We start from the raw sequence: 24659 nt of genomic DNA, 5'->3' as shown, positions 1-24659 counted from the left end.
GAAGTGAAAAGTATTGAAATACAACAATTACTCTCAACAATAGGTAAACACTAATCACAGTAATCTGGACTTCATAAACTGGAGATTAACAAAACTAGTGCTGTCTTTTTCAAGTCAAGCTAATTTTATTTGGGTAGCATTTTTTACAATACACATTGTTTCAAAGCAGTTTTACGGAAATGTATGATGTTAATGTTCTATAATGCCTAAAACCTACATTTAGCAGTTTAGACCGGGTTAGCAGGGTTGTTTACATGTGGCAATGATATTAATGATCAACTATTTAAGATTTACTCTTAGTATAGGCCTATATCTCTTTATATGAGCATGTATAGTTAATGCAAGATAGGCATACAGGTCTATAGTAGTTGTCAGTTGAGGTGAGTAATTAATTTTGATGTGAAACTAAGGATTATGAAATGTCTAAAATTGATAATAAGTCGATTAAAATATTTATTTATAATTGATTGCATGATTCTTCAGAGTTAATCAGCATTATTCACAGATTTTTAAAGTTCTGAAATTTAACTCTATATTTTATATATAGATTTTATCTATATTATACAGTTAACCTTCATCTGGAAAAAGTCTTGAAATGAATTAGACTGGTTTTTAAAAGGATGTTTCCGCCTGATGATTACACCAGTCCAGCAGGTGGCGGTATACAGCAATATAATCTAACCGCCATAAAACACAGAAGAAGAAGACGACCAACGACCATGATTGATGCAGTGAAGTTATGTTGATGTCCTCAGAGGTACTGTAATCTGTCTGTTTCACACATCTGAAAGTTGCCTTTTATTCAGCAGCTTTGTATATCACAATCTTGCCAGTTGTCATTATCGTACGGTCTACGTTTTCGCCAGAGGTTGCAGATGTAAAATGTACACAGAAATTGCACTTCACTTGAAGTGTGGAAGACTTAAAGAATTAAACGTATTTTCCCCATATACTAGAGGGAGGTAAAAAGTATCCTCATTTAATTCCTAAAATGTAATACTAAGGTTTTCCAAGCTTCAGAAAAGTCTGAAATCAAAGACGCAGAGATTTTCCTTGTGAAGCACAAAGCTCTGTAACGTTTAATCGATTAATTTTCTTAATGTGCCGATTATGTAGGACGTTAATTGAAACAGATGTTAACTGAACTTTTTTTTTTCTTGCTTGGCTGAAGTCGTTCCCAGCATTTGACAAAACCGAGGTAAAATTATATGAAGGAATCGTTTAGTAAACTGATTCAAAAGATTCGAGTCACTGAGATGAATCAAAATCCCAAACTCCAAAAAGACTGACAAACTCCACCCACCAGAATTACACAACCAGAGGTCGTTCTCCTAGAAAGTCCACATGGAAAAAACAATTTAGACAACAGCTGAAATAAACAGAAAAATTATTGTAAGTTCTTCAACAATCATACAGTGTTCACATGCCTGCTTATAGACACTACTGCTTTCATGCCTGTTGCTTCTTTTGTCAGAGTATTACCCTAAATACATTTGGGTTTGCTTAAGTTGTTATTAAATGCTTCTATATCATGATAATCTAAAAAGTGTGTACTTTAGTCCAATAGTATTTGAGTAAAGTAAAACTTTTGCAAACTTGTAATGATGTACAATTGCTCAAGTACTTTACACCCCTGACAGAAATCTTTCAGGTAAATTTCTGAGGAAAATTTAGTGTCATAAACTTGCTGACGTTTCAAGAGGGTATATTACCACTTGGGTAAAGTTGGTTTTATATTCGCACATTCACAACATTCACACATTTCTGCATTCAATAACTTTCTAATTATATGTGCAATAAAGTTATTTTTTTCCAGTTCTAATCAGCGAGATCATTGTCAACCTACTACTACATTTTTTTTCACTATCGATCAAAATGGGCAAGTATTGTTTTAATGTCATATTTACTTGCGAATGTCCAATGTAGTGCGGTTAACAAAGTAATTGAATGCAATAGTCCGAATGTGTGAATATAACACCAACTTTATCCAAGTTATATTACATGTTGCGAAATGCTGCACTGAATTAGAATGGCATTTTTACTGTTTTTCTTTTTAAACTGTCCCTAATCTTTTTTTTCTTTCTTTTTTTTTTTAGGAAAGAATATTATCTGTTCAACTTTGTTTTATGAATTCTTCTCTGCGTGTAGACTCACAATCTAGACTGACTTTCCAAAATGTCTCAGGAGCAGCAGGCTGTTCTGCAGGCCAGGAATGCTTTCTTGACTGGAAGATCTAAACCCCTGGACTACAGAATTAAACAACTTCAAAACTTAAAGCGATTCATTAAAGAAAAAACAACAGACATTGCCAATGCCATGAGAAAAGACCTCCATAAGGTGAATCAAAATTGTGATCTCTGCATGTTTTATTTGGATGTGTTTATTGAACATAATAGCTGTGTTTTCACAGACTGCAAATGCAACACAGCTGTTTGAGATCCTTGGCTTGGAGGGAGAAATCAATCTGGCTGTCAGCAAGCTGGCTGAGTGGGCAGCTCCTCGTCCTGTGAATAAAAGCCTTCTCACCATTGCAGATGATGTGTACATACAGCCAGAGCCTCTTGGTGTTGTGCTTATCATTGGGGCATGGAACTATCCAATAGCAGTTACCCTGCAGCCCCTTGTGGGTGCCATTGCTGCAGGTAAAGCACAAATCTTCTGCTTGTTGAGACTGTCAATATGCCATGTAATTATTACTATGTTTAAAGGTAAAACGCACCATAAAATATCACAAACGTTGTTCATACAGCTTAATTGTGCACTACATTTCAAGTCTTCCGAAGACATACAATTTCTGTGAAGAACAGATGCAACTGTTCACTAATATTCTCTTTATCATCTTTATGTTTCTGTAGGTAATGCTGCAGTTGTGAAACCTTCAGAAGTGAGCTCTCACACAGCCAAAGTTATGGAGCTCCTGCCTCTCTACCTGGACCCTGTAATATTTCATTCAATGACATTGCCATTTTTAAAATATTATTTTCATTTTACTTGCTTAATACTAGGCTTAAAGGGATAGTTCACCCAAAAATGAAAATTCTGTCATTAATTACTCTCCCTCATGTCGTTCCAAACCCTTCGTTCATCTTCGGAACACAAATAATAGTCGAAAATAGTTGAACCACTGATGTCACATGCACTATTTTAACAATGTCCTTACTACTTTTCTGGCCCTTGAACGTGGTAATTGCGTTGCTGTCTATGCAGGGTCAGAAAGCTCTCGGATCTCATCAAAAATATCTTAATTTGTGTTCTGAAGATGAACGAAGGTCTTGCATGTTTGGAACGACATGAGGATTAGTAATTAGTGACAGAATTGTCATTTTTGGGTGAACTATCCCTTTAATCCTACCATCTCCATTACTGTGTTCAGGAGATGTATCAAGTGGTGACAGGAGGGGTTCCAGAGACCCAGGAGCTACTGAAGCAGCGTTTCGACCACATCTTCTACACCGGGAGCAGCACGGTTGGGAAACTGGTGATGGAAGCAGCAGCTCGTCATCTCACACCAGTGACTTTAGAACTGGGTGGAAAAAGCCCCTGTTATGTTGACAAAAATTGTGACATCAGAATTGCCTGCCGGTGAGTCTGCCATGAGTTATATAAACCTAAAAATAATATAACATATAAAAGTATAATAATATATGTAGGGAATAATTGACGACTGGCCAACGTGAACCAGATATTAGCATTTTTAACAGTTGTGTCTTTGGGATTTTATACCTGCGAACAGCCATGAGACTAATTAACTCAATGTTAATATCAGAGTGCCTTTGTTTTATTCAAACTTCTTTGTACTGGACTAATGCGCAATGATTGGTGGGTAAATTTCCCCCTCCACTTCCTGTGAAGTGATTTATTGATGTTGCCTTATCGATGCTCCCTTTGGTTTGAAATCTCAATTAAGTTGGCAGAATACCTGTACCTTGTTAAGTCGGCTTCAAAGTCCATTTATAATTGAATGGAACACACTTTGAGTCTGTACTGTACATGTGTGCGTTTGTATAGGAGAGAGAGTGGGAGAAAGAAAGCGTGATTTCAATCAAATTTAATATTTTGTCATTTTTATCCTATTGCTTGTTATATTTATTCGCTTGGTCAGTGTTGGTTCTTTTGCTGTAATAAGCTGTGAGGACCTTTGATATAACTGAAATCATTTTGAGAAGTGATATGAAACTCTAATGCAGTCAAGACCTGTTTTGAACCTTTTAACTAATTAAAATAATAATAATCTACCAATTTCCTCAGTATAATGCTGCTTCCCAATGTTCTTGCATCCTTAGCCGCATCACTTGGGGGAAGTATATGAACTGCGGCCAGACCTGCATTGCACCTGATTACATCCTCTGTGAATCCAGCATCCAAGACAAAGTGATTAATGAGATCCAGAAATGTATCCAGGTGTGTTTATATTTAGATGCTATTGCTCTTTTGACAATATGACTATTTGTCCTCATTGTCTTATTTATTTACTTACAGGAGTTTTATACGAATGACCCCAAGAGCTTTGCAGACTATGGACGAATTATTAACCAGCGGCATTTTAAGAGGATAATGGCTCTTATAGAGGGTAGCACAGTGGCTATCGGAGGAGACAGTGATGAATCAGAGTGTTACATTGGTATGTACTTATTTAGCAAAAGTTAAGAAAATATGTAATGCTGTCATGAGTTCATTTTTCTTTTGTGCTACAGCTCCTACTGTTTTGAGGGATGTGACACCAGGATCTAAAGTGATGCAGGAAGAGATCTTTGGGCCAATTCTACCCATCATTATTGTTAATGGCTTAAAAGAAGCAATTCAGTTCATCAACGAACGAGAAAAGCCTCTAGCACTCTACATTTTCTCTTCCACTAAAAAGGTAGAGTGATGCATTATTTCCACCAACAGTAAAACAGCATTTAAACAATTTGTATTTTCTCACAGGTCATTAAACAGATGATCTCAGAGACATCTAGTGGAGCGCTTGTAGCCAATGACTGTCTGGTGCATTTCACCATAAGTGATTTGCCTTTTGGTGGGGTTGGTGAGTATCTTTATACATTTTTATGGCTTTCTAAATTGGCAGAAAAACATTGATTTATTATGTAATTGTAACAGGGAGTAGTGGAACTGGTTGCTATCATGGCAAATACAGTTTCGATCAGCTGAGTCACCTTCGCAGCTGTCTTATTAAGAAGCTGAACATGGAGGGAGTGAATCAGATGCGCTACCCGCCCCATACAACGGAGAAGTTACGCTGGGCCCGTGTTTTACTCTTGAAGCAGGTTAATCTTTCTCGCTGGCGTCAGGTGGCACAGGTTGCTATGCTTGCTGCACTAGCGGCCTTTGTGGTGCAGGTGAGATGTTTCCTTCATATGGGTCAATGTAGTAAATAAGAGCTAAATATACAGTGGGTAAAATAAGTATTAAACACATAACTATTTTTCTCAGTAAATATATTTCTAAAGGTGCTGTTGACATGAAATTTTAACCAGATGGCGGTAACTAACCAAGTAATCCACACATACAAAGAAAATAAAGCAAATAAGTTCAGAAATTAAGTTATGTGTAATAAATGTAAATGACACAGGGAAAAAGTATTGAATACATTAAGAAAGGGAGGTGCAAAAAGGCATGGAAAGCCAACACACCAGCTGAAATCTATGAGTTATTAGAAAGCAATTTTTGCCCCTAGTCAGTGGAAATTCATATTAGCTGGTTCAGTCCCCAACACCTACAGTACCAGGATGATGAAGATGATCAAATTTCAGCAAGACAATGATCCCAAACACAGCCAAGGAAACTCTCAATTGGTTTCAGAGAAAGAAAATAAAGCTGCTAGAATGGCCCAGCCAATCACCTGACTTGAATCCAATAGAAAATAAGAACTAAAGATCTGGGCCCAGTTGCATGAAAGCCCTTAAGCTGAGAAATCCCTTAGTTATAAGGTTAAGGGAACCCTTAGTGAAACTTGGGTTGCAAGAAGAATCCTAAGGGTCAACTTAAAGGAACCTTAAGGCTGTCATTAAATATTCCCCTTAATTATCTAAGTGTTCCCTTAAGCGTTGCTACAAAGTCCTTAGTAACTATTTCACCTTGATAAATTTAAGGGACCAAAACAGCTCCCTTAAGTCATCTTAATCTCAGTATTTTTAAGATTTTTAAGCATAAATGTAAGACTTAAGACATTTTGTAAGACCTGCACAAACAAAATATCATAAGCATAGTAGGGCAATGACTGTGGTAACATATTAAACTGTAAAATGCATGACTTACAAGTTTTCACAAAACAAAAAACTGTATATATATTTTTTAAGAAAACGGATGAGTTGTATCAATTATTGTATTAATTTAAACAATTATTATTAATAAATTATTAGCCTACATTAATTAAATAACAATATAAATGTAATGTATGCCTTAACTGTTTAGATTTTTATAATGCATTATCTTCTTGTCGATCCACCTGTTCACATTCACAACTCTGTGTGCTTGCAGCATCAAAACATGGGTTAATATTCACTTTTATTAACATTTCCGTCATTGTTCAGCAGGGGGCACTTTCACTGCAGATACAAAGCGGTTTCCTCGGTAACGACTGTATACAAAACAGCGCAGAAACGGGCAGCGCTCGTTTATTTGTTCGTGTTTTAGTTGGTTAGGTTTGTATTTTGTTATGTTCTGTTTATTGTCAGAGATATACATATCTATGTTTATTGTGAGATGTAGTAACTATAGCAACCGCGGCGCCCATTGCCGTATGTTGCCAGGAACTACCGTGAAACGCTTAGTATAAACATTTAGGTAAGGGTGACAATTAAGACGTTTGTTGCAACGCTCTTAAAGATATCCCTTACCCCAGGGATTTTTTTCCTCAGGGATAACCCTAAATCAAATTACTTAAGGACTTTCATGCAACCGGGCCCAGAGTTCATAGAAGAGACCCACACAACCTTCAAGATTTGAAGACTGTTTGTGTGGAAGAATGGACCAAAATCACACCTGAGCAATGCATGTGACTAGTTTCTCCTACAGGAGGCGTCTTGAAGCTGTCATTACCAACAAAGGCTTTTGTACAAAGTATTAAATACATTTCAGTAGTTCAATACTTTTTCCCTGGGTCATTCCATTTTATTACACATAACATCATTTCTGAACTTATTTGTTTTGTTTTATTTGTATGTACGGATTACTTGGGCTGTTACCGACATCTGGTGAAAATGTCATGTCAACAGAACCTTTAGAAATATATTTACTGAGAAAAATGGTGACGTGTTCAATACTTATTTTACCCGCTGTAATGTTTCCTACAGGATATTTAATAGTAGGCTACTTAAAAATTTAATATATGCAATGCATATACATACACTACCATTCAGAAGTTTGCGGTTGATTTTTTTTTTTTTTTTTCTGTTTTGTTCTTGGATAAAAACTAATGTTCTTGAATATTTTTACAAATTAAAAAGACTGTTTTCTCTTTGAGCATTTTAAAATGTAATTTATTCCTATGATGCAAAAAGCTGAATTTTCAGCAACCATTACTCCAGTCTTCAGTGTCACATGATCCTTCAGAAATAATTCTAAGCTGATTTTTTGCTCAAGAAACATTCTTATCAACGTTGACAACAGTTGTGCTGCTTAATATTTTGTGGGAACCATGATACATTTTTCAGGATCCTTTGATGAACAGAAAGTATTCAAGTATGCCTTTAAATATGTTTTAGCCTTTGACCTTTATACTCTAGAGATTGTTGTAAAATACAACAGTGCCTTACAATAATCCACTGTCTGATTTAGTCTTAAATTAAATGTATCTTGAATTGTCCTCCTATTGCAAAGTATTTCTCATGAAATTTTCATTTGTGTTTTGTGGTTTGCAGAGGTTTTTGCGACGATGAGGACGACCTGAAGTTTGTCTCTTTGGCCCATCACCTTAGAGGGCTGTTGATGTGATTTCTTTCATATTGAAGATGTTAATATGTCCGTGCTGGAGAGCCTCTTATGATCTTGTACACTCTTTTGAATCAGATGATATAGATTTATGTCTTTATTGTTACTACTCCGACTTCTGTTAATAAGTAATAATCACATGGTCTGATAGGGATGTTGAATAAACACCATCGGCTGTGGTACACCCACCTCAGTAGCTCTACTTTATAAAGAGCAGGTAATGATCTATCGTAAGTGAATATGTGTCCTGTAGCTTTATCTGTACCGATGCGCCGCCCATCATATAAACGCTGCTGTCGCGTTCTGATCTACCGCACCTCACCGCAGCCGCAGCGCATTCCGCTATTCAGCTGTTCAGAACCTTTACGAACGAGTTTATGTAAGTATTAGACAAGATACGAAGTGAGTTTCCCGAATGGTTGCATGACTTTTATAAACAGATTTCTGAATGTTTTATACATTTGCTGTGTTCACGCGAACGATGGTCTCGTGAAATGAAAATGTTGTAGTTTCTCCATTAAAAAATGAAATCCGTGCAGCTTGTTTTAAACTCATTTATTCCCAGCAGTAACATTTGTTACCAACTTTTGAGTTTAAAGAGTCTAAAAGCCGCCTTGGTGTATTTTAAACCGAAATGTCAAAAGTGTACGTTGTTTTGATATTTGTGAACGTTTGTTTGTGAGTTCTGAACGGTCACGTGACCAGAGCTGTCTAACTAAGTTGTTCATTAATAGATTGTTCATTAATAGATTGTTCATTACTAGGTTGTTCATTAATAGATTGTTCATTAATAGGTTGTTCATTACTAGATTGTTCATTACTAGGTTGTTCATTAATAGGTTGTTCCCTATTAATATCTGTGTAAAAACTCAAACATATAATACAGATACAACTACAATACAGGGCTCTCAAGTCTCACGCAATCGGAGTGAGACTCACGCATTTCAACCAGTTCACACGCTCTCACGCCACACCTTGTATTTCTCACGCTGAGAAGGGATAACTTGTCCCGCTACAATTACTATACAATTAATAGATGAGGGAATACTGAGGTAAGTTTTCTGCCGAGTTGATAGCTCTCTCGACTCTGTACTGTAGCTATAGAGTTAAATGCCACCTACCAGCCAATCAGAAATTATGATGTTGTTGTTTCAGTTTAAATTACACGATTCTGCCGCAAGCGGGTTCGTTACTAAGCAACATGGATGCGCGCGCACATGGAGTGTAAATTGGAAGAGAAAGATCCGATGAATGCTGTCGGTAACCCCTTCATTTATTTTTTCGATTTTAAGATTCCTCTACGAAATCACTTGCCTGTGAAAAGATAGTGAGAGGAGAGCTGATGTTGGGTATAGCCAAATTCGCGCTAAAGTATTATTGATGCAGTCAAAAAAAAAAAAAAACTCTCCAACTGCAACTTTGCAAGCAGAATCTTTAACTTAGCTTTGGCTTCCTGAAAGGAAAGTACTAGAGATGTTATAACAGTTGGTGAATCTGATAAAAGACAGACAAATTCATCCAAATAAAATAAATTGTTTTACATATTTAAAAAAGGATTAAAAATACAAAGAAATTTGGCCCCAAACATGCCAACTGAACAGCAGTGCTCAATGTACATACTGTACACACACAGTAGCATTACAGAACTTGTCCTGAACATGTATGTCAAGCTCTCTGTGTGTGTGTGTGTGTGTGTGTGTGTGTGTGTGTGTGTGAGAGAGAGAGAACAAATTTCAGCTTATAATTTTATTTTTTTTCTGTTGTGTTTGTTGCACATCTTGATGGCAGGGGTAGGGGGCTCCCATATAAAGCACTGAGGCTTCCCCAAATTCAAATTCAGATGCAGTGTGTTTTCCATGGTGGGTTTGAACAAAACCAAAACTAGAAACAGTTTGGCTCTGGATGGAACGCTATTATCATGACAGTGCTTTATGTGGGAGTCCTCTAACCCGTCATCAGGCATCAAAATGTGCAATAAACATTTACAACAGAAAAAAAGAAACATAAGCTGAAATGTGTTCTCTCTCTCTCTCACACACACACACACACACAGTTTGACATACATGCTCAGGGTAAGTACTGTAATGTATATGTGTACAGTATGTACATTGAGTACATTGAGTACTGCTGTTCAGTTGGCTCGTTTGAGGCAAAATTTATTTTTATTTTTGATACATTTGTATTTTTAAATACATAAATCTTTTTATTTTATTAGAATGAATTTGTCTTTCATCAGATTTACCAAATGTTATAACTTCTATTTGTGCTGGTCAATTATGAACAATAGGTAAAATTGAACTGCTAGCAAAAACTTGGGTGCTGCAAATATTTGAGTTGCTCCTCCCCTTTGACTTGCCCCTCCCCTTTGTGTGGCCCCTCCCCTAATCTCACTCCAAACTTTCGCTATAACTTGAGAGCCCTGACAATATATAATGCAAATCATATTTAATTGCTCTTTTATTAATTATGCTGACTCTGTTTCATTTAAATCATGCGCAGAATAAACATGTCAGTTCATTTTTTAATAAGTTAGTTGCCAAATAGGTTTAACTAGACTGGTCTTATTTTATTTATTTATTTATTTTTGCATACATGAATAGACTATAGCTTTTCTTTTAGTACAAAGCTGAATAACAGATAGCCTAAGTTGTTTTCTATTTCTCCGAAAGCTTTCCACAAGTTTCCTACGCCCCATGAGGCCTTGCGCCAAAAGTGGGAGTATCTTCCGGTTCGAAGTAAACAAGCGGGACTGTGTCATCCGAGTCTGGAGAGCGTCAGCGCCGCGGGTCATGGTTACCAGCTAACATAAACATTAAAGACTTGTAAAATAATTTTAGCTCAAAACACACTTTCAGACTGCAGTAAGTGTTTGAAATAACTTCTGTGTGAGATCCGATGTAACTTTATGTAAGATTATCAATAAAGCAGAAATATGCGATGCAAAAGACTATGCACGCGTTACCATGGTGAACATAGTAAATACGACCGCCTGAAAAATCAGATAAGTGATGTATTTACATATTTTATCTGTCAGTAAGTCTCCTCTCTTTATACCTGATGTTCATAAAAAAAAATTTTAAAACTTGTGGATAGAAAAGTTGGTATTTTGTTAAAAGAATGTACATTTGTCAAGGGCGTAGTTTTGGTTTGAACACTGGGGAGGTTGAAGTGGACCCCGGGTCATAGTTAAGTTAAGTTAATACATGACAAATCTTCTCAAAATCTTCGTTCGTTCTGCTTAAAAAGTAAAAGATTTGCACTTTAAATTTTATGCAATACAACTTTGTTAGGTATGAATGTTAAAAATTATTATTTTGCACAAAATAGAGGATACAATAACGTGTCTTTTGATACTTTAGCTGACGTGCTATGTTGAGCTAACCTTGAGATTTAGCCAACATTAGCACACATCAGTTTGCAGTTGTCTCAGTGACTTTGGGGCAAGTTGTCACATGTGTACTCCAGTACAAATAAACACATAGAAAAATCTGGACCTACGAAGAACAAGGCAGCTAAAAGAAGAAAAATCATACGAGAGTCATCATCAGATGATGAAGAATGCTTCTGCCTCGTCTGTGTGGAGCCATTTTCAAACAGTCGTCCAAAAGAAACCTGGGTAAAATCTGTAAAATGCAACAAATGGGCCCATGATGCTTGCACCTCAGGCCAGGCAATTTATGTGTGCCAGAATTGTGACTCTGAATATGAGTCTGATTAGTCAGATACAGGGCATCTGGTTTGTTCAGAGGTTAAACATTTAAGGTTAAGCGAGTTATCTGCAGCATTCCATTCAGTTCATGGATCTATGTGCAAGCCAGAGAATGTTTGAGTTTAAAGTACAAAGTAAAGTGGTCTTGCCACTTAATGTTTTGATTGAAATGTGTATTGTTTGGATTGAAATAATTGTTTTTCCGAATTCTCTAGGCATGATTGTTTATATTTCCAGTTCTGATTTGAATTGAAAAATTTAAGTAGTTGTGTTCTTAATTTTAATAATCTAGTATGACAATTTACCCGCCGATGGGGCAATTTGTCACAAGTGCACATTCTCTATTCAAGAGTCTACAACTCCGTTATGAGATAAGATATGAAAATGTAATGAATACAACATTTGTGCCCAAGACTTCCTTCTTTCATTTGGTATGACATTTATACCATTGTGATGTATGGTGCACAGTAAATGTTAGACAGTGTGAAAAGTGTGACAACATACCCCGCTCTCCCCTACTGCAAGTTTAAAAATCAAAACGAGGCGCTGGTGTTTTATATCACTGTATTTCTGAAGGAAGACTGTCTTTAGAAAATTTTCGATGTAATTTTCATATCATTTTTCAATAAGTCCGTTACGCAGCAAACATATTTTGCTTGTTATCAAAAATAATCTACTCAAGAGGGACTCAAGCTGTTGATTAGATTTGGAAGTTTACCGGAAGTTAAGTTAGGGCCACAAAAAGCGCGCATGAGCAGTAACGTTTGTTTATGTTGCCGTTGAAACCGTCTATAGGCCTTTTCCACAGCTACAGTGCTGGAAAAAGGTGCGTATAGTTTTCATTTGCAGAGAACAAAAAGAGAAGGTCAAATCCATGTTCTTCTTAAATTTACAAAAAAAGTTTAACAGGATGAAATGTATGTATTATCTTAATATTATGCAAATTTCTTTTAACTTTGTAACAAAAATGTAATAATAACCAAACATTCTCCCAGTTGAGATCACTATTTCTAACTTTTAAAAAACAAATTTTATGTCAACAAAGCTTGATGATGAAAGGCAGAGTTTCACAGGTATTCTATTATTCACACGTTAATTGGAAAGAAAGGCCATACAAATCTGGTTAAAGATAAACTCACAAAGTTACACATGAAGAAAGATTTTTCATAAAGTATTTTAATCAAGAAATCTTAAAAGTATCAATGAGAGTGGAAAATTAAAAGATAAAAATGTTGGCCTTAATTAACAAATAAAAAAGTGAATGACCACAGATCTACGAATATATACACATTTTCCATAAAAAATTAAACAATAATTGGTCAAAACCTGGCAATATATATACATATATATATACAGTGAGGAAAATAAGTATTTGAACACCCTGCTATTTTGCAAGTTCTCCCACTTAGAAATAATGGAGGGGTCTGAAATTGTCATCGTAGGTGCATGTCCACTGTGAGAGACATAATCTAAAAAAAAAAATCCAGAAATCACAATGTATGATTTTTTTAACTATTTATTTGTATGATACAGCTGCAAATAAGTGTTTGAACACCTGTCTATCAGCTAGAATTCTGACCCTCAAAGACCTGTTAGTCTGCCTTTAAAATGTCCACCTCCACTCCATTTATTATCCTAAATTAGATGCACCTGTTTGAGGTCGTTAGCTGCATAAAGACACCTGTCCACCCCATACAATCAGTAAGAATCCAACTACTAACATGGCCAAGACCAAAGAGCTGTCCAAAGACACTAGAGACAAAATTGTACACCTCCACAAGGCTGGAAAGGGCTACGGGAAATTGCCAAGCAGCTTGGTGAAAAAGGTCCACTGTTGGAGCAATCATTAGAAAATGGAAGAAGCTAAACATGACTGTCAATCTCCTCGGACTGGGGCTCCATGCAAGATCTCACCTCGTGGGGTCTCAATGATCCTAAGAAAGGTGAGAAATCAGCCCAGAACTACACGGGAGGAGCTGGTCAATGACCTGAAAAGAGCTGGGACCACCGCTTCCAAGGTTACTGTTGGTAATACACTAAGACGTCATGGTTTGAAATCATGCATGGCACGGAAGGTTCCCCTGCTTAAACCAGCACATGTCCAGCCCGACTTAAGTTTGCCAATGACCATTTGGATGATCCAGAGGAGTCATGGGAGAAAGTCATGTGGTCAGATGAGACCAAAATAGAACTTTTGGTCATAATTCCACTAAACGTGTTTGGAGGAAGAAGAATGATGAGTACCATCCCAAGAACACCATCCCTACTGTGAAGCATGGGGTGGTAGCATCATGCTTTGGGGTGTTTTTCTGCACATGGGACAGGGCGACTGCACTGTATTAAGGAGAGGATGACCGGGGCCATGTATTGCGAGATTTTGGGGAACAACCTCCTTCCCTCAGTTAGAGCATTGAAGATGGGTCGAGGCTGGGTCTTCCAACATGACAATGACCAAGCACACAGCCAGGATAACCAAGGAGTGGCTCTGTAAGAAGCATATCAAGGTTCTGGCGTGGCCTAGCCAGTCTCCAGACCTAAACCCAATAGAGAATCTTTGGAGGAGCTCAAACTCTGTGTTTCTCAGCGACAGGCCAGAAACCTGACTGATCTAGAGAAGATCTGTGTGGAGGTGGGCCAAAATCCCTCCTGCAGTGTGTGCAAACCTGGTGAAAACTACAGGAAACGTTTGACCTCTGTAATTGCAAACAAAGGCTACTGTACCAAATATTAACATTGATTTTCTCAGGTGTTCAAATACTTATTTGCAGCTGTATCATACAAATAAATAGTTAAAAATCATACATTGTGATTTCTGGATTTTTTTTTTAGATTATGTCTCTCACAGTGGACATGCACCTACGATGACAATTTCAGACCCTCCATGATTTCTAAGTGGGAGAACTTGCAAAATAGCAGGGTGTTCAAATACTTATTTTCCTCACTGTATATATATATTTATCTACAGTAGATGTGTATTGGCAGTGTTGGGGAGTAACTAGTTACATGTAACGGAATTACATAATTTATTACAAAATAAAAGTAACTGTAATCAGTTACAGTTACTGAGAAAAATATGTAATTAAATTACAGTTACTTATGAAAATGTTAAGGATTACAAAGTTACATCTGTTTTTGGTTTTTTTTTCACGCACACTCCCACATACAGATTTAATTGATTTTTTCATAAATTGCAGTGACTGCTCTAAAATATGAAACACCAATGTTTCAGGAGTTTATAATATGCTTATTTGATAACTCTTTTATTTCCTATATGGGTTTATGTAAATGCTTTATTTTTAAGATGAACTGTTGTTTTAAAGGCATTGTTAGATTCCAGTGTTTAAAATTAATATATTACAATCTTCATTCAAGTGATAAAGGATTTTGAAAGTCTGACAGTAATAAGTGTTGAGCACCTCCACTCCATTTATTATCCTAAATTAGATGCACCTGTTTGAGGTCGTTAGCTGCATAAAGACACCTGTCCACCCCATACAATCAGTAAGAATCCAACTACTAACATGGCTAAGACCAAAGAGCTGTCCAAAGACACTAGAGACAAAATTGTACACCTCCACAAGGCTGGAAAGGGCTACGGGAAATTGCCAAGCAGCTTGGTGAAAAAGGTCCACTGTTGGAGCAATCATTAGAAAATGGAAGAAGCTAAACATGACTGTCAATCTCCTCGGACTGGGGCTCCATGCAAGATCTCACCGTGGGGTCTCAATGATCCTAAGAAAGGTGAGAAATCAGCCCAGAACTACACGGGAGGAGCTGGTCAATGACCTGAAAAGAGCTGGGACCACCGCTTCCAAGGTTACTGTTGGTAATACACTAAGACGTCATGGTTTGAAATCATGCATGGCACGGAAGGTTCCCCTGCTTAAACCAGCACATGTCCAGCCCGACTTAAGTTTGCCAATGACCATTTGGATGATCCAGAGGAGTCATGGGAGAAAGTCATGTGGTCAGATGAGACCAAAATAGAACTTTTGGTCATAATTCCACTAAACGTGTTTGGAGGAAGAAGAATGATGAGTACCATCCCAAGAACACCATCCCTACTGTGAAGCATGGGGTGGTAGCATCATGCTTTGGGGTGTTTTTCTGCACATGGGACAGGGCGACTGCACTGTATTAAGGAGAGGATGACCGGGGCCATGTATTGCGAGATTTTGGGGAACAACCTCCTTCCCTCAGTTAGAGCATTGAAGATGGGTCGAGGCTGGGTCTTCCAACATGACAATGACCAAGCACACAGCCAGGATAACCAAGGAGTGGCTCTGTAAGAAGCATATCAAGGTTCTGGCGTGGCCTAGCCAGTCTCCAGACCTAAACCCAATAGAGAATCTTTGGAGGAGCTCAAACTCTGTGTTTCTCAGCGACAGGCCAGAAACCTGACTGATCTAGAGAAGATCTGTGTGGAGGAGTGGGCCAAAATCCCTCCTGCAGTGTGTGCAAACCTGGTGAAAACTACAGGAAACGTTTGACCTCTGTAATTGCAAACAAAGGCTACTGTACCAAATATTAACATTGATTTTCTCAGGTGTTCAAATACTTATTTGCAGCTGTATCATACAAATAAATAGTTAAAAATCATACATTGTGATTTCTGGATTTTTTTTTAGATTATGTCTCTCACAGTGGACATGCACCTACGATGACAATTTCAGACCCCTCCATGACTTCTAAGTGGGAGAACTTGTAAAATAGCAGGGTGTTCAAATACTTATTTTCCTCACTGTATATATATATTTATCTACAGTAGATGTGTATTGGCAGTGTTGGGGAGTAACTAGTTACATGTAACGGAATTACATAATTTATTACAAAATAAAAGTAACTGTAATCAGTTACAGTTACTGAGAAAAAATATGTAATTAAATTACAGTTACTTATGAAAATGTTAAGGATTACAAAGTTACATCTGTTTTTTGTTTTTTTTTCACGCACACTCCCACATACAGATTTAATTGATTTTTTCATAAATTGCAGTGACTGCTCTAAAATATGAAACACCAATGTTTCAGGAGTTTATAATATGCTTATTTGATAACTCTTTTATTTCCTATATGGGTTTATGTAAATGCTTTATTTTTTAAGATGAACTGTTGTTTTAAAGGCATTGTTAGATTCCAGTGTTTAAAATTAATATATTACAATCTTCATTCAAGTGATAAAGGATTTTGAAAGTCTGACAGTAATAAGTGTTGAGCACTACTGTAAGGTTAACCCTGACTGCTTTACATGTTTCAAAATGATTAACAGTTGAAAACATTGAAATTTCAATAAGTAATCAAATGTAATCAGTTACATTACTTTATTAAAGTAATTGAAAAGTTACACTACTTATTACATTTTAAGTAGGGTAACTTCTGAATCTGTAACCTATTACATTTCCAAAGTAACCTTCCCAACACTGTGTATTGGACACAACATATTATCAGTGTTGAAATGCCTTCATCTTTGGTCAGAAGAGCATGACCTCTGGACAGGTTTCACCTCTTGAAACCACAAACCCTTGTCTTGTCTTTTGACTTAAAGGGTTACTTCACCCCATGTTGTTCCTAACCCGTAAAAGCTTCGTTCATCCTCGGAACACAATTTAAGATATTTTGGATGAAAACCCGGAGGCTTATGACTGTCCCATTGACTGCCAAGTAAATTACACTGTCAAGGCCCAGAAAAGTATAAAAAAAAAACAGCGTAGCGCCATTTTGAAGAGCATCCGATGGACTCATCAGTAACGCATGGATACGCTGTTTCCGTTCAAATCAAAGCGTAAATAAACGTACAATACATATCCATGCGTTACTGATCATAGACCTATGTTACTGATGACAGAGAATAGCGTACGCACTTTGCTCTCCAAAATGGCGCTACGTTGACACCGAGAGACAGAGAGAAGACGAATTGTTGAATAAATGTCTTTATTTTTATTTTCTTTGCATACAAAAAGTATTCTCGTTGCTTCATAAAATTCAGATTGAACCAACGATGGCAGATGGACTATTTTGGCTATGGTTTTTTTTAATATACTTTTCTGTGCCTTGACAGTGTAATTTACTTGGCAGTCAATGGGACAGTCACAAGCCTCCCGGTTTTCATCCAAAATATCTTAAATTGTGTTCCGAGGACGAACGAAGCTTTTGCGGGTTTGGAACGACATGGGGGTATGTGATTAATGACAAAATTTTCATTTTGGGGTGGAGTATCCCTTTAAGTTCTTTTCAGTCTTCCACACAGCATCAGCTTTTGCCAGTGTGCCCATAGAACATTGTTGAGCTGCCTGAGGAGTCAAATACTTTCATTTCTGAACTGAAATGGCCAGTGGAATTCCCAGAAAGCTGACATAATTTTGTTGACAATTTTATCAGCTTCGACAAATTCCTGCTCATGATAAGTCTAAAGATGATCAGAATTGGCTATCCTCTGTACTGTATATTCATACAGAATATTCTGCTTTCTCATTGGAATTTTAGTTGACTTTTAAGAAATGTAACTTTTTTCTGCTCAAACCTGCAGAAAATATATAAATCGGACCTGTACAAATGGAGAAGCAGGTTGTGGATGGGTTGAGGGAAGTCTTCCAGTCAGGCAGATCCAAACCCCTGCAGTACAGAAAACAGCAGCTCAGAGCCCTGCACCGCCTCATAACTGAACGCCAAGCAGACATCGAGCAAGCTCTAAAACAAGACCTCAATAGGGTACGTTAGCCATTTTGAACATTTCCTTAAAAGCTATAAAATATTAACTCAGTGGCAACACTGAATGTTTTATTTCCATTGAAATCATTCAGTGTTACTGAACGCTAACTCTTTATTGTCACTGTCATCAAACAGAATACATATAACACTTCACTCTTTGAGCTGATCAGCATCGAGAATGACATCAAGTCGGCGGAAAGAGACATGGCAGACTGGGCAGCTCCTCGGTCTGTGAAGAAGAATCTCAACAGCGCACTGGATGATGTTTACATAAAGCCTGAACCTTTGGGTGTTGTGCTGATAATTGGAACCTGGAACTACCCTTGGGCCATGATCCTGCAGCCCCTGGTTGGAGCTATTGCAGCTGGTAGTAGGATTGTTTTACTAATTACAACCAATATGAAAAGATGTGTTCAGCCATGCTACTTCCACAATATAAAGCATGTACAAACAGAAGAAAATTTTGTGCGGGACTTGAATTTATCTATTGGGAATCAATTGGATTATAAAACAATGATAAATACAGTAGCAGGTGATGAAAGTTGATAAAGCATGTTTAATTATGACAACTCTCAAAATACATTTTAGTGATAAGTGTAGGAAGGATTGATCTTGTTGGACAAGATCTGCTCAGCTTGTGCTGCTGGCATGAATGAAGCTTGCTCAGAATTGCAGGAATTAGGATACAAGGTAAGGTCAGGAGAACCCTTGTAGCAGATCTAGACATGTGGTGCTGGGGAGGTGGAGTGCTAAAGCAATTTCTAATGCTGCACTGAGCTGGCTGAGGTTGGGATGGAAATAACAAGGTTGCGTAGATTGCGAGATCCTGTCGCCAGTAGCCTCATGGTTAGTGCACCGACATACAGCGTAACTGTGGTCACGGCGACCCGAGGTCGATTCCCGTCTCGAGGTCCTTTGCTGATCCTGCTCCCCTCTCTCCTCCCGGTGCTTTTCTGTTGTCTCCCAACTATCCTATCTATAAAAGGCATAAAAAGCCTATTAAAAACAACTAAATAAAAGAAATGAGAGATCAGTTGACTGCACTGCTGGCTTTGAACAACCAGTAAACTTCTCTGAAGAGTTTCATGACTGAATTATGCATTTGTTTTAAAGGCGGAGCAAGTTATCACATTTTGAAGAAAGATTAAAGACTAGGAATGTGGATTAAGAAATTAATTGTCAATTCTGATTTCATGTTAACTTTTAATCTCTTTTAGCTCATTAAGAAGCATGACCAACACCAAATGAGATCTCAACACTACACTGTTTTCCACTTCCTTTTATTGTTTAGGCAATGCAGCTGTGCTGAAACCGTCGGAGCTGAGTGAGCACTCTGCTAGACTTGTGAAAGAACTGCTTCCTCTATATCTGGATAAGGTTCATAAACTCATTTTGTTTCTATAATTCAGTCTCATTATTGTTGTTCAAGGTTTTTGAGAACAGCTTGACAAACATTTGGTTCATTTTAGGATATGTATCAAGTGGTGACAGGAGGGGTTCCAGAGACCCAGGAGCTGCTGAAGCAGCGTTTCGACCACATCTTCTACACCGGGAGCAGCACGGTTGGGAAACTGGTGATGGAAGCAGCAGCTCGTCATCTCACACCAGTGACTTTAGAACTGGGTGGAAAAAGCCCCTGTTATGTTGACAAGAACTGTGACATTGCTGTGGCATGCCGGTAATATACAGTTTTATGGGATAGTTCAGCCAAAAATGAAAATTCATCATTTACTCCCCTTTACGTTGTTCCAAACCTGTTTGATTTTCTTACTCTATGCAAAACAAACTGAAAAATGTCTCAGTGTTGATTTGTCTATGGCTATGCAATGTAAATCGATGGGATTCAATATGATTTTGGACCCCATTGACATTAATTAAAAGAAAAAAAATCCACATGAATGCCTTCATGAGTAAATAATGACAGAATTTTCATTTTCAAGTCCTAAAATCTCAAGCTTTTAAGGCTTAAAACCTCTAATTTAAAGCTCTGGGAAACATTATCAGCTGAAATAACAGATTTCCAAATGTCTTTATATCAGACGAATAACCTGGGGGAAGTTTGCAAATTGTGGCCAGACATGCATTGCCCCTGACTACATTCTGTGTGAGCCAAGCATCCAGGACAGGATAGTCGAAGAGATTCAAAAAACACTACTGGTCCGTACTTAAAAAAAAAAAAAAAATATATATATATATATATATATATATATATATATATTGTAGTCCATGTGCATGTTGATAGTGAGACATGACCTAGAATCTTAACTAATTTCAGGAGTTCTACCAGAAGGACCCTAAAAGCTCTCCAGATTATTGCCGAATCATCAATACACGTCACTTCGACAGAGTATTGGCTCTAATGAATGAATGCACTATAGCTCTTGGAGGAGAGAGTGATTGCTCACAATGTTACATAGGTAAGGACAATTTTTATTGCCAGTAATAAAGGCATGAGTTTTATCAGTTGAGTTTAGTAAATCAAAAGCATGCATTTTTCTTCACCACCAGCTCCTACGGTTCTGAAGGATGTTTTACCCCATTTCAAAATCATGCAAGAAGAAATCTTCGGACCACTGCTGCCCATCGTCACTGTTAATGGCTTGAGTGAGGCCATAAATTTTATCAACGCAAGAGAAAAGCCATTGGCGCTCTATGTGTTTTCCTCTGATAAAACGGTATTCTTTTCATTACCAATTTTTTTGGAAGGCAGAATAAAATAACATTTTAAGTCAGTTTCAGTATGTCCAAGTGAACTTTTACTTTGTTTCTATTTAGGTGATTAAGCGAATGTTAACTGAAACCAGCAGTGGAGGAGTGACTGTTAATGATGTCTTGATGCATTACACTATCGATACCTTACCTTTTGGAGGTGTAGGTAAGCCAACCAATAAGACAATAAAGACACTCAAGACAAGTAATGTTTAGGATGAATTTGCACTATTTCAACTAATTAAATTAGACCATTATATAAATCTGATTAGAAATCACTTAAAATAAATGAGGACATTGTATATAATGGTAAATACATACAATTTAATATCTAATTAAAAAATATATATATATATATATATATATATATATATATATATATATATATATATATATATATATATATATATATATATATTAGAATAACCAGCTCTTAAATTTTGTAATTTTTTTCACTCTCACTCTTTTTAAGGAAACAGTGGAATGGGCAGATATCATGGGAGACACACGTTTGACCAGCTGAGTCACCATCGTGCCTGTCTCATCAAGTCTTTTGCTATGGAGAGTTTGAATGATGCCCGTTACCCTCCACTAACAGCAGCCCGACTGTCCAAGGCTAAGTTTTTCACGCAGCATCGCTTGTGCAGCTGTAGTGGCATATGTGTGTGGGCTGTCATCGCAACCCTATTGGCAATTGGTTTGCTTGTTGCCTTAATAGTCGTGCTGATATAGGTAAAAAACAAATGACATCTTATACCATGGCATTGTTATTTACTTGATTCGGGTGTGTTTAAACAATTTTAAGTTGATTTGTGTTTGCATTACATTATATTTGCATTCCTAAGCAAGATATTTAATCAGGGGAGGTTATTACACCCAAGAGCATTTTAGGAAAGAAAACCTTAAAAATGTTTTTAGGAAAAACACGTTTATATGGAAACAGACCGTATTACATTATGGAGAACTGAATGGACATCCAAGGTGGAATTCAGTGCATTACCATTTTGGGTGTGTATTCGATTCTAAGTAATGTTCTACTGACATTTATTCCATATTTATGCATTTTAGTCATGGTTTTATACAGTTTGTTCAGAAATAGCATGTGATTGGACTTCCTGTCACGGTTTGTCTATTTGGTTAATGAGTATTTCCCAGCAGACAGCCTTTTGGATCAAGCTTTCCATTCCTCTAACAATGCATGATTGTTCATAATCAGCGTTCCTTCCCACTTGCACAGGAGACTCCAGTTTGAAGCAACATTCTCCTCAGAATAATTTTAATCTCATATAGAATACTTGAATCATATTTTTTACAAGTATGAAATCTTTTTTAGCATTCTGGTATATAAAATTTTTTAACATGTACATTTTCTTTTTTAAATTTAGACACTTTTTTTTTTTTTTTTTTTCAGTTTACTAAAAAATACTTTGATCTTCCAAATAAAATTAAGACATTTATATGATTTTTTTCTACTCATGCAGAGAATTTGAGCTGCTGAATTGGGCAAAATCTGCACATTTAGATCTTCTAAACAAGTTAGCATTATTTCTGTGATGCAGCAGTACAGTGCAAGCATTGTTCTCCATTGTTCCTGTTGTTATCCAGCTTATCTTCTTTATGCGGTAGAAAGCTTTAGCCCAAGCTTTCATGTACATTTATGTCAACAAATGTTTACTAATTACTATTACTACTACTTGTTGTTGTTATCTAACATTTCATATAATATTAGTACTGTCTAGTCTAAAACAATGATCATCAAATCTGCTATAATATTAGACAACAGAGATCTCTGTATAATATTGACTGTCCAATAATTTAAAATATATTCTATTAGAGAATTTAATTTTATTATATCATGTGGATTTGTAATTATATATTTTTGTATTTGATGTTGATTTAATTTTATAGGTAACGGTTTCAGTATTATTGTTGAGATTACAATAGTTTGACAAATTTTGATCCCGTTTTAAATTCATATCTACAACTGCCCTCAATATCCAGCAGATGGCGCTCACTTACAATTTAACATCTCATAAAACCTGGACGTCAGAACCTTTATCAGTAAGATGTTGGCTTAATTATATCAACAAAATAAAACTGTGATTATTATTAATTATTAGTCCTGCTGCTGCTCCACGCACTTTCTCCTTAAATATAATCATAGTGAACAAAGTGTCAAACGCTCAAACCAATAAAGTGGATTACACTTTTTATGAAATTAGTATTTTTTCTTCTTTGAATGAATGAGCTAAATCTAGTTTAATTGCATTATTATTTCATTTAAACACAATATTGCAAGCTAAAGTCTGTATTTCCTTCGGGTTTGGTGTGACGTTCCTCCTCAGGCGTCTGTCTGTCAAAAAACCAACACATATTCGTCCATGTGTCAATTTTTTTGCTTTCAGCTTTGCATTGGCTGTTACACAATCTATCTGACTTAAAGCTAGTACATATTTTATACACAGAGCTGATGGCAGATATACACATCTGCTGCAGTTTGTAAAGCTCGATACGTTAGTCAGACAGGCTAAATGCTGATAAATGATGAATAACTACTCAGAGATCGCAGAAATGACAAGTATTTCTCAGTATATAAAACTGTTATTGCTGTTTAGGAATGTAAAGATTAACAAAATGCCACTGAAATGAAAATAGCGTGACAGGATTTACAGTATTTAGCAGGGTTCACCACGTTCCCTGATAGATTCCATGCATTACTGCCTAAAGGGGCGTTCACTCAGACAGCCATTTAATTGTTAGAGGTCATCAACTTGCTGTACTGTTGCTAGTATGCATTCCTGCCTGACTGCTGTATCCAGCAGCGATGTGTGTGCATTCCCATTGGGAGTCACAGAATCTCATTACCACACATTCACATAAACTTCAACTTGAATTATGAAGGCCCTGTTTGTTGAACTTTATATTTATCAAATAATCCTGGAAAATAATGTACTACTGTTTCCACTGTTTTCAACATGAATAATGTTTCAGATGTTTCAAATCAGTATATTAGAATGATCACTGAAGGATCATGTGACACCGAAGACTGGAGTAATGATGCTGAAAATTAAGCTTTGCATCACAGGAATAAATTATGTTTTAAAATATTTTCAAATGGAAAACAGCTATTTTAATTTGATCAGATAAATGCTGCCTTGATGAGCATAAGAGGCTAATTATGGCTAATAAAAACATTAAAAATCTTACCAGTAGTGTGTCTACTTGAATGGGGAAAGATCCGCGAATGATACTGTAACTAGACCAGCATGAATACATATGTTTATTTATATATATATATACATATATATATATCAGAACTGCATTGAGATTATGACCCTGGTGTTGAAGCTTTGCCATGCAAAATCCTCATCTGGTCACTATGTTTTAGCAATCATGTGTCCCTCTCAATCCGTATCACTTTCTGTCATCTGTCCTCTCATCTAGTCTGTGTAAAAAAAAAACCCCAAAAAACTAAAAGGACATAAAGAAAGAAATCGAAGGCAAATCTCTCCTCAGTCTCACGGCTCCAGTGTTTCAGTTTCCATGGAAACACATTAACCCCTAACCTTGGCATGTTAGGTGGCTATGAATGTGAGCGCTAA

At 36.7% G+C, this 24659-nt stretch overlaps 2 protein-coding genes across 5 annotated transcripts; both read left to right on the top strand.

The window, feature by feature from the left end:
• Window positions 1-651: 651 nt before the first annotated feature.
• On the top strand, window positions 652-8502 carry aldh3a2a (aldehyde dehydrogenase 3 family, member A2a). 3 transcript variants are annotated; one of them, XM_058744780.1, is made up of 11 exons: window positions 652-757; window positions 2097-2337; window positions 2411-2642; window positions 2856-2938; window positions 3374-3582; window positions 4284-4401; window positions 4480-4621; window positions 4695-4861; window positions 4927-5026; window positions 5101-5339; window positions 7863-8500. In XM_058744780.1, exons 2-11 carry the CDS (start codon window positions 2176-2178, stop codon window positions 7878-7880), a joined length of 1470 nt encoding a protein of 489 aa, XP_058600763.1. In that variant the 5' UTR covers window positions 652-757; window positions 2097-2175; the 3' UTR covers window positions 7881-8500. The 3 variants fall into 3 exon arrangements, with proteins under 3 accessions (XP_058600763.1, XP_058600764.1, XP_058600762.1); XM_058744781.1 differs by having other exon boundaries at window positions 683-757; window positions 2149-2337; window positions 7863-8502; XM_058744779.1 differs by lacking the exon at window positions 652-757 and adding an exon at window positions 1247-1392 and having other exon boundaries at window positions 7863-8501.
• Window positions 8228-24337, top strand: aldh3a1 (aldehyde dehydrogenase 3 family, member A1). 2 transcript variants are annotated; one of them, XM_058744782.1, is made up of 10 exons: window positions 8228-8311; window positions 18167-18348; window positions 18484-18715; window positions 19640-19725; window positions 19818-20026; window positions 20388-20505; window positions 20624-20765; window positions 20857-21023; window positions 21124-21223; window positions 21530-24337. In XM_058744782.1, exons 2-10 carry the CDS (start codon window positions 18193-18195, stop codon window positions 21787-21789), a joined length of 1470 nt encoding a protein of 489 aa, XP_058600765.1. In that variant the 5' UTR covers window positions 8228-8311; window positions 18167-18192; the 3' UTR covers window positions 21790-24337. The 2 variants fall into 2 exon arrangements, with proteins under 2 accessions (XP_058600765.1, XP_058600766.1); XM_058744783.1 differs by lacking the exon at window positions 8228-8311 and adding an exon at window positions 10684-10793.
• The last annotated feature ends 322 nt before the right edge of the window (window positions 24338-24659 follow it).

The sequence above is a fragment of the Onychostoma macrolepis genome, chromosome 15, assembly GCF_012432095.1.
Source record: "Onychostoma macrolepis isolate SWU-2019 chromosome 15, ASM1243209v1, whole genome shotgun sequence".
Lineage (NCBI taxonomy): Eukaryota > Metazoa > Chordata > Actinopteri > Cypriniformes > Cyprinidae > Onychostoma > Onychostoma macrolepis.
The sequence above is the reverse complement of the archived record's forward strand: the minus strand, read 5'-3'. Positions and strand labels throughout refer to the sequence as shown.

What these genes read in the sequence shown, in the direction of transcription:
- aldh3a2a (XM_058744781.1), top strand. Translation starts at nt 2,176, where the DNA reads ATGTCTCAGGAGCAGCAGGCTGTTCTGCAGGCCAGGAATGCTTTCTTG. An exon ending in TGCCTCTCTACCTGGACCCT is followed by an intron (nt 2,939 to 3,373) that starts GTAATATTTCAT and finishes TACTGTGTTCAG; the next exon opens with GAGATGTATCAAGTGGTGAC. An exon ending in GACATCAGAATTGCCTGCCG is followed by an intron (nt 3,583 to 4,283) that starts GTGAGTCTGCCA and finishes TTGCATCCTTAG; the next exon opens with CCGCATCACTTGGGGGAAGT.
- aldh3a1 (XM_058744782.1), top strand. Translation starts at nt 18,193, where the DNA reads ATGGAGAAGCAGGTTGTGGATGGGTTGAGGGAAGTCTTCCAGTCAGGC. An exon ending in TTGCTCACAATGTTACATAG is followed by an intron (nt 20,766 to 20,856) that starts GTAAGGACAATT and finishes CTTCACCACCAG; the next exon opens with CTCCTACGGTTCTGAAGGAT. An exon ending in TGTTTTCCTCTGATAAAACG is followed by an intron (nt 21,024 to 21,123) that starts GTATTCTTTTCA and finishes GTTTCTATTTAG; the next exon opens with GTGATTAAGCGAATGTTAAC.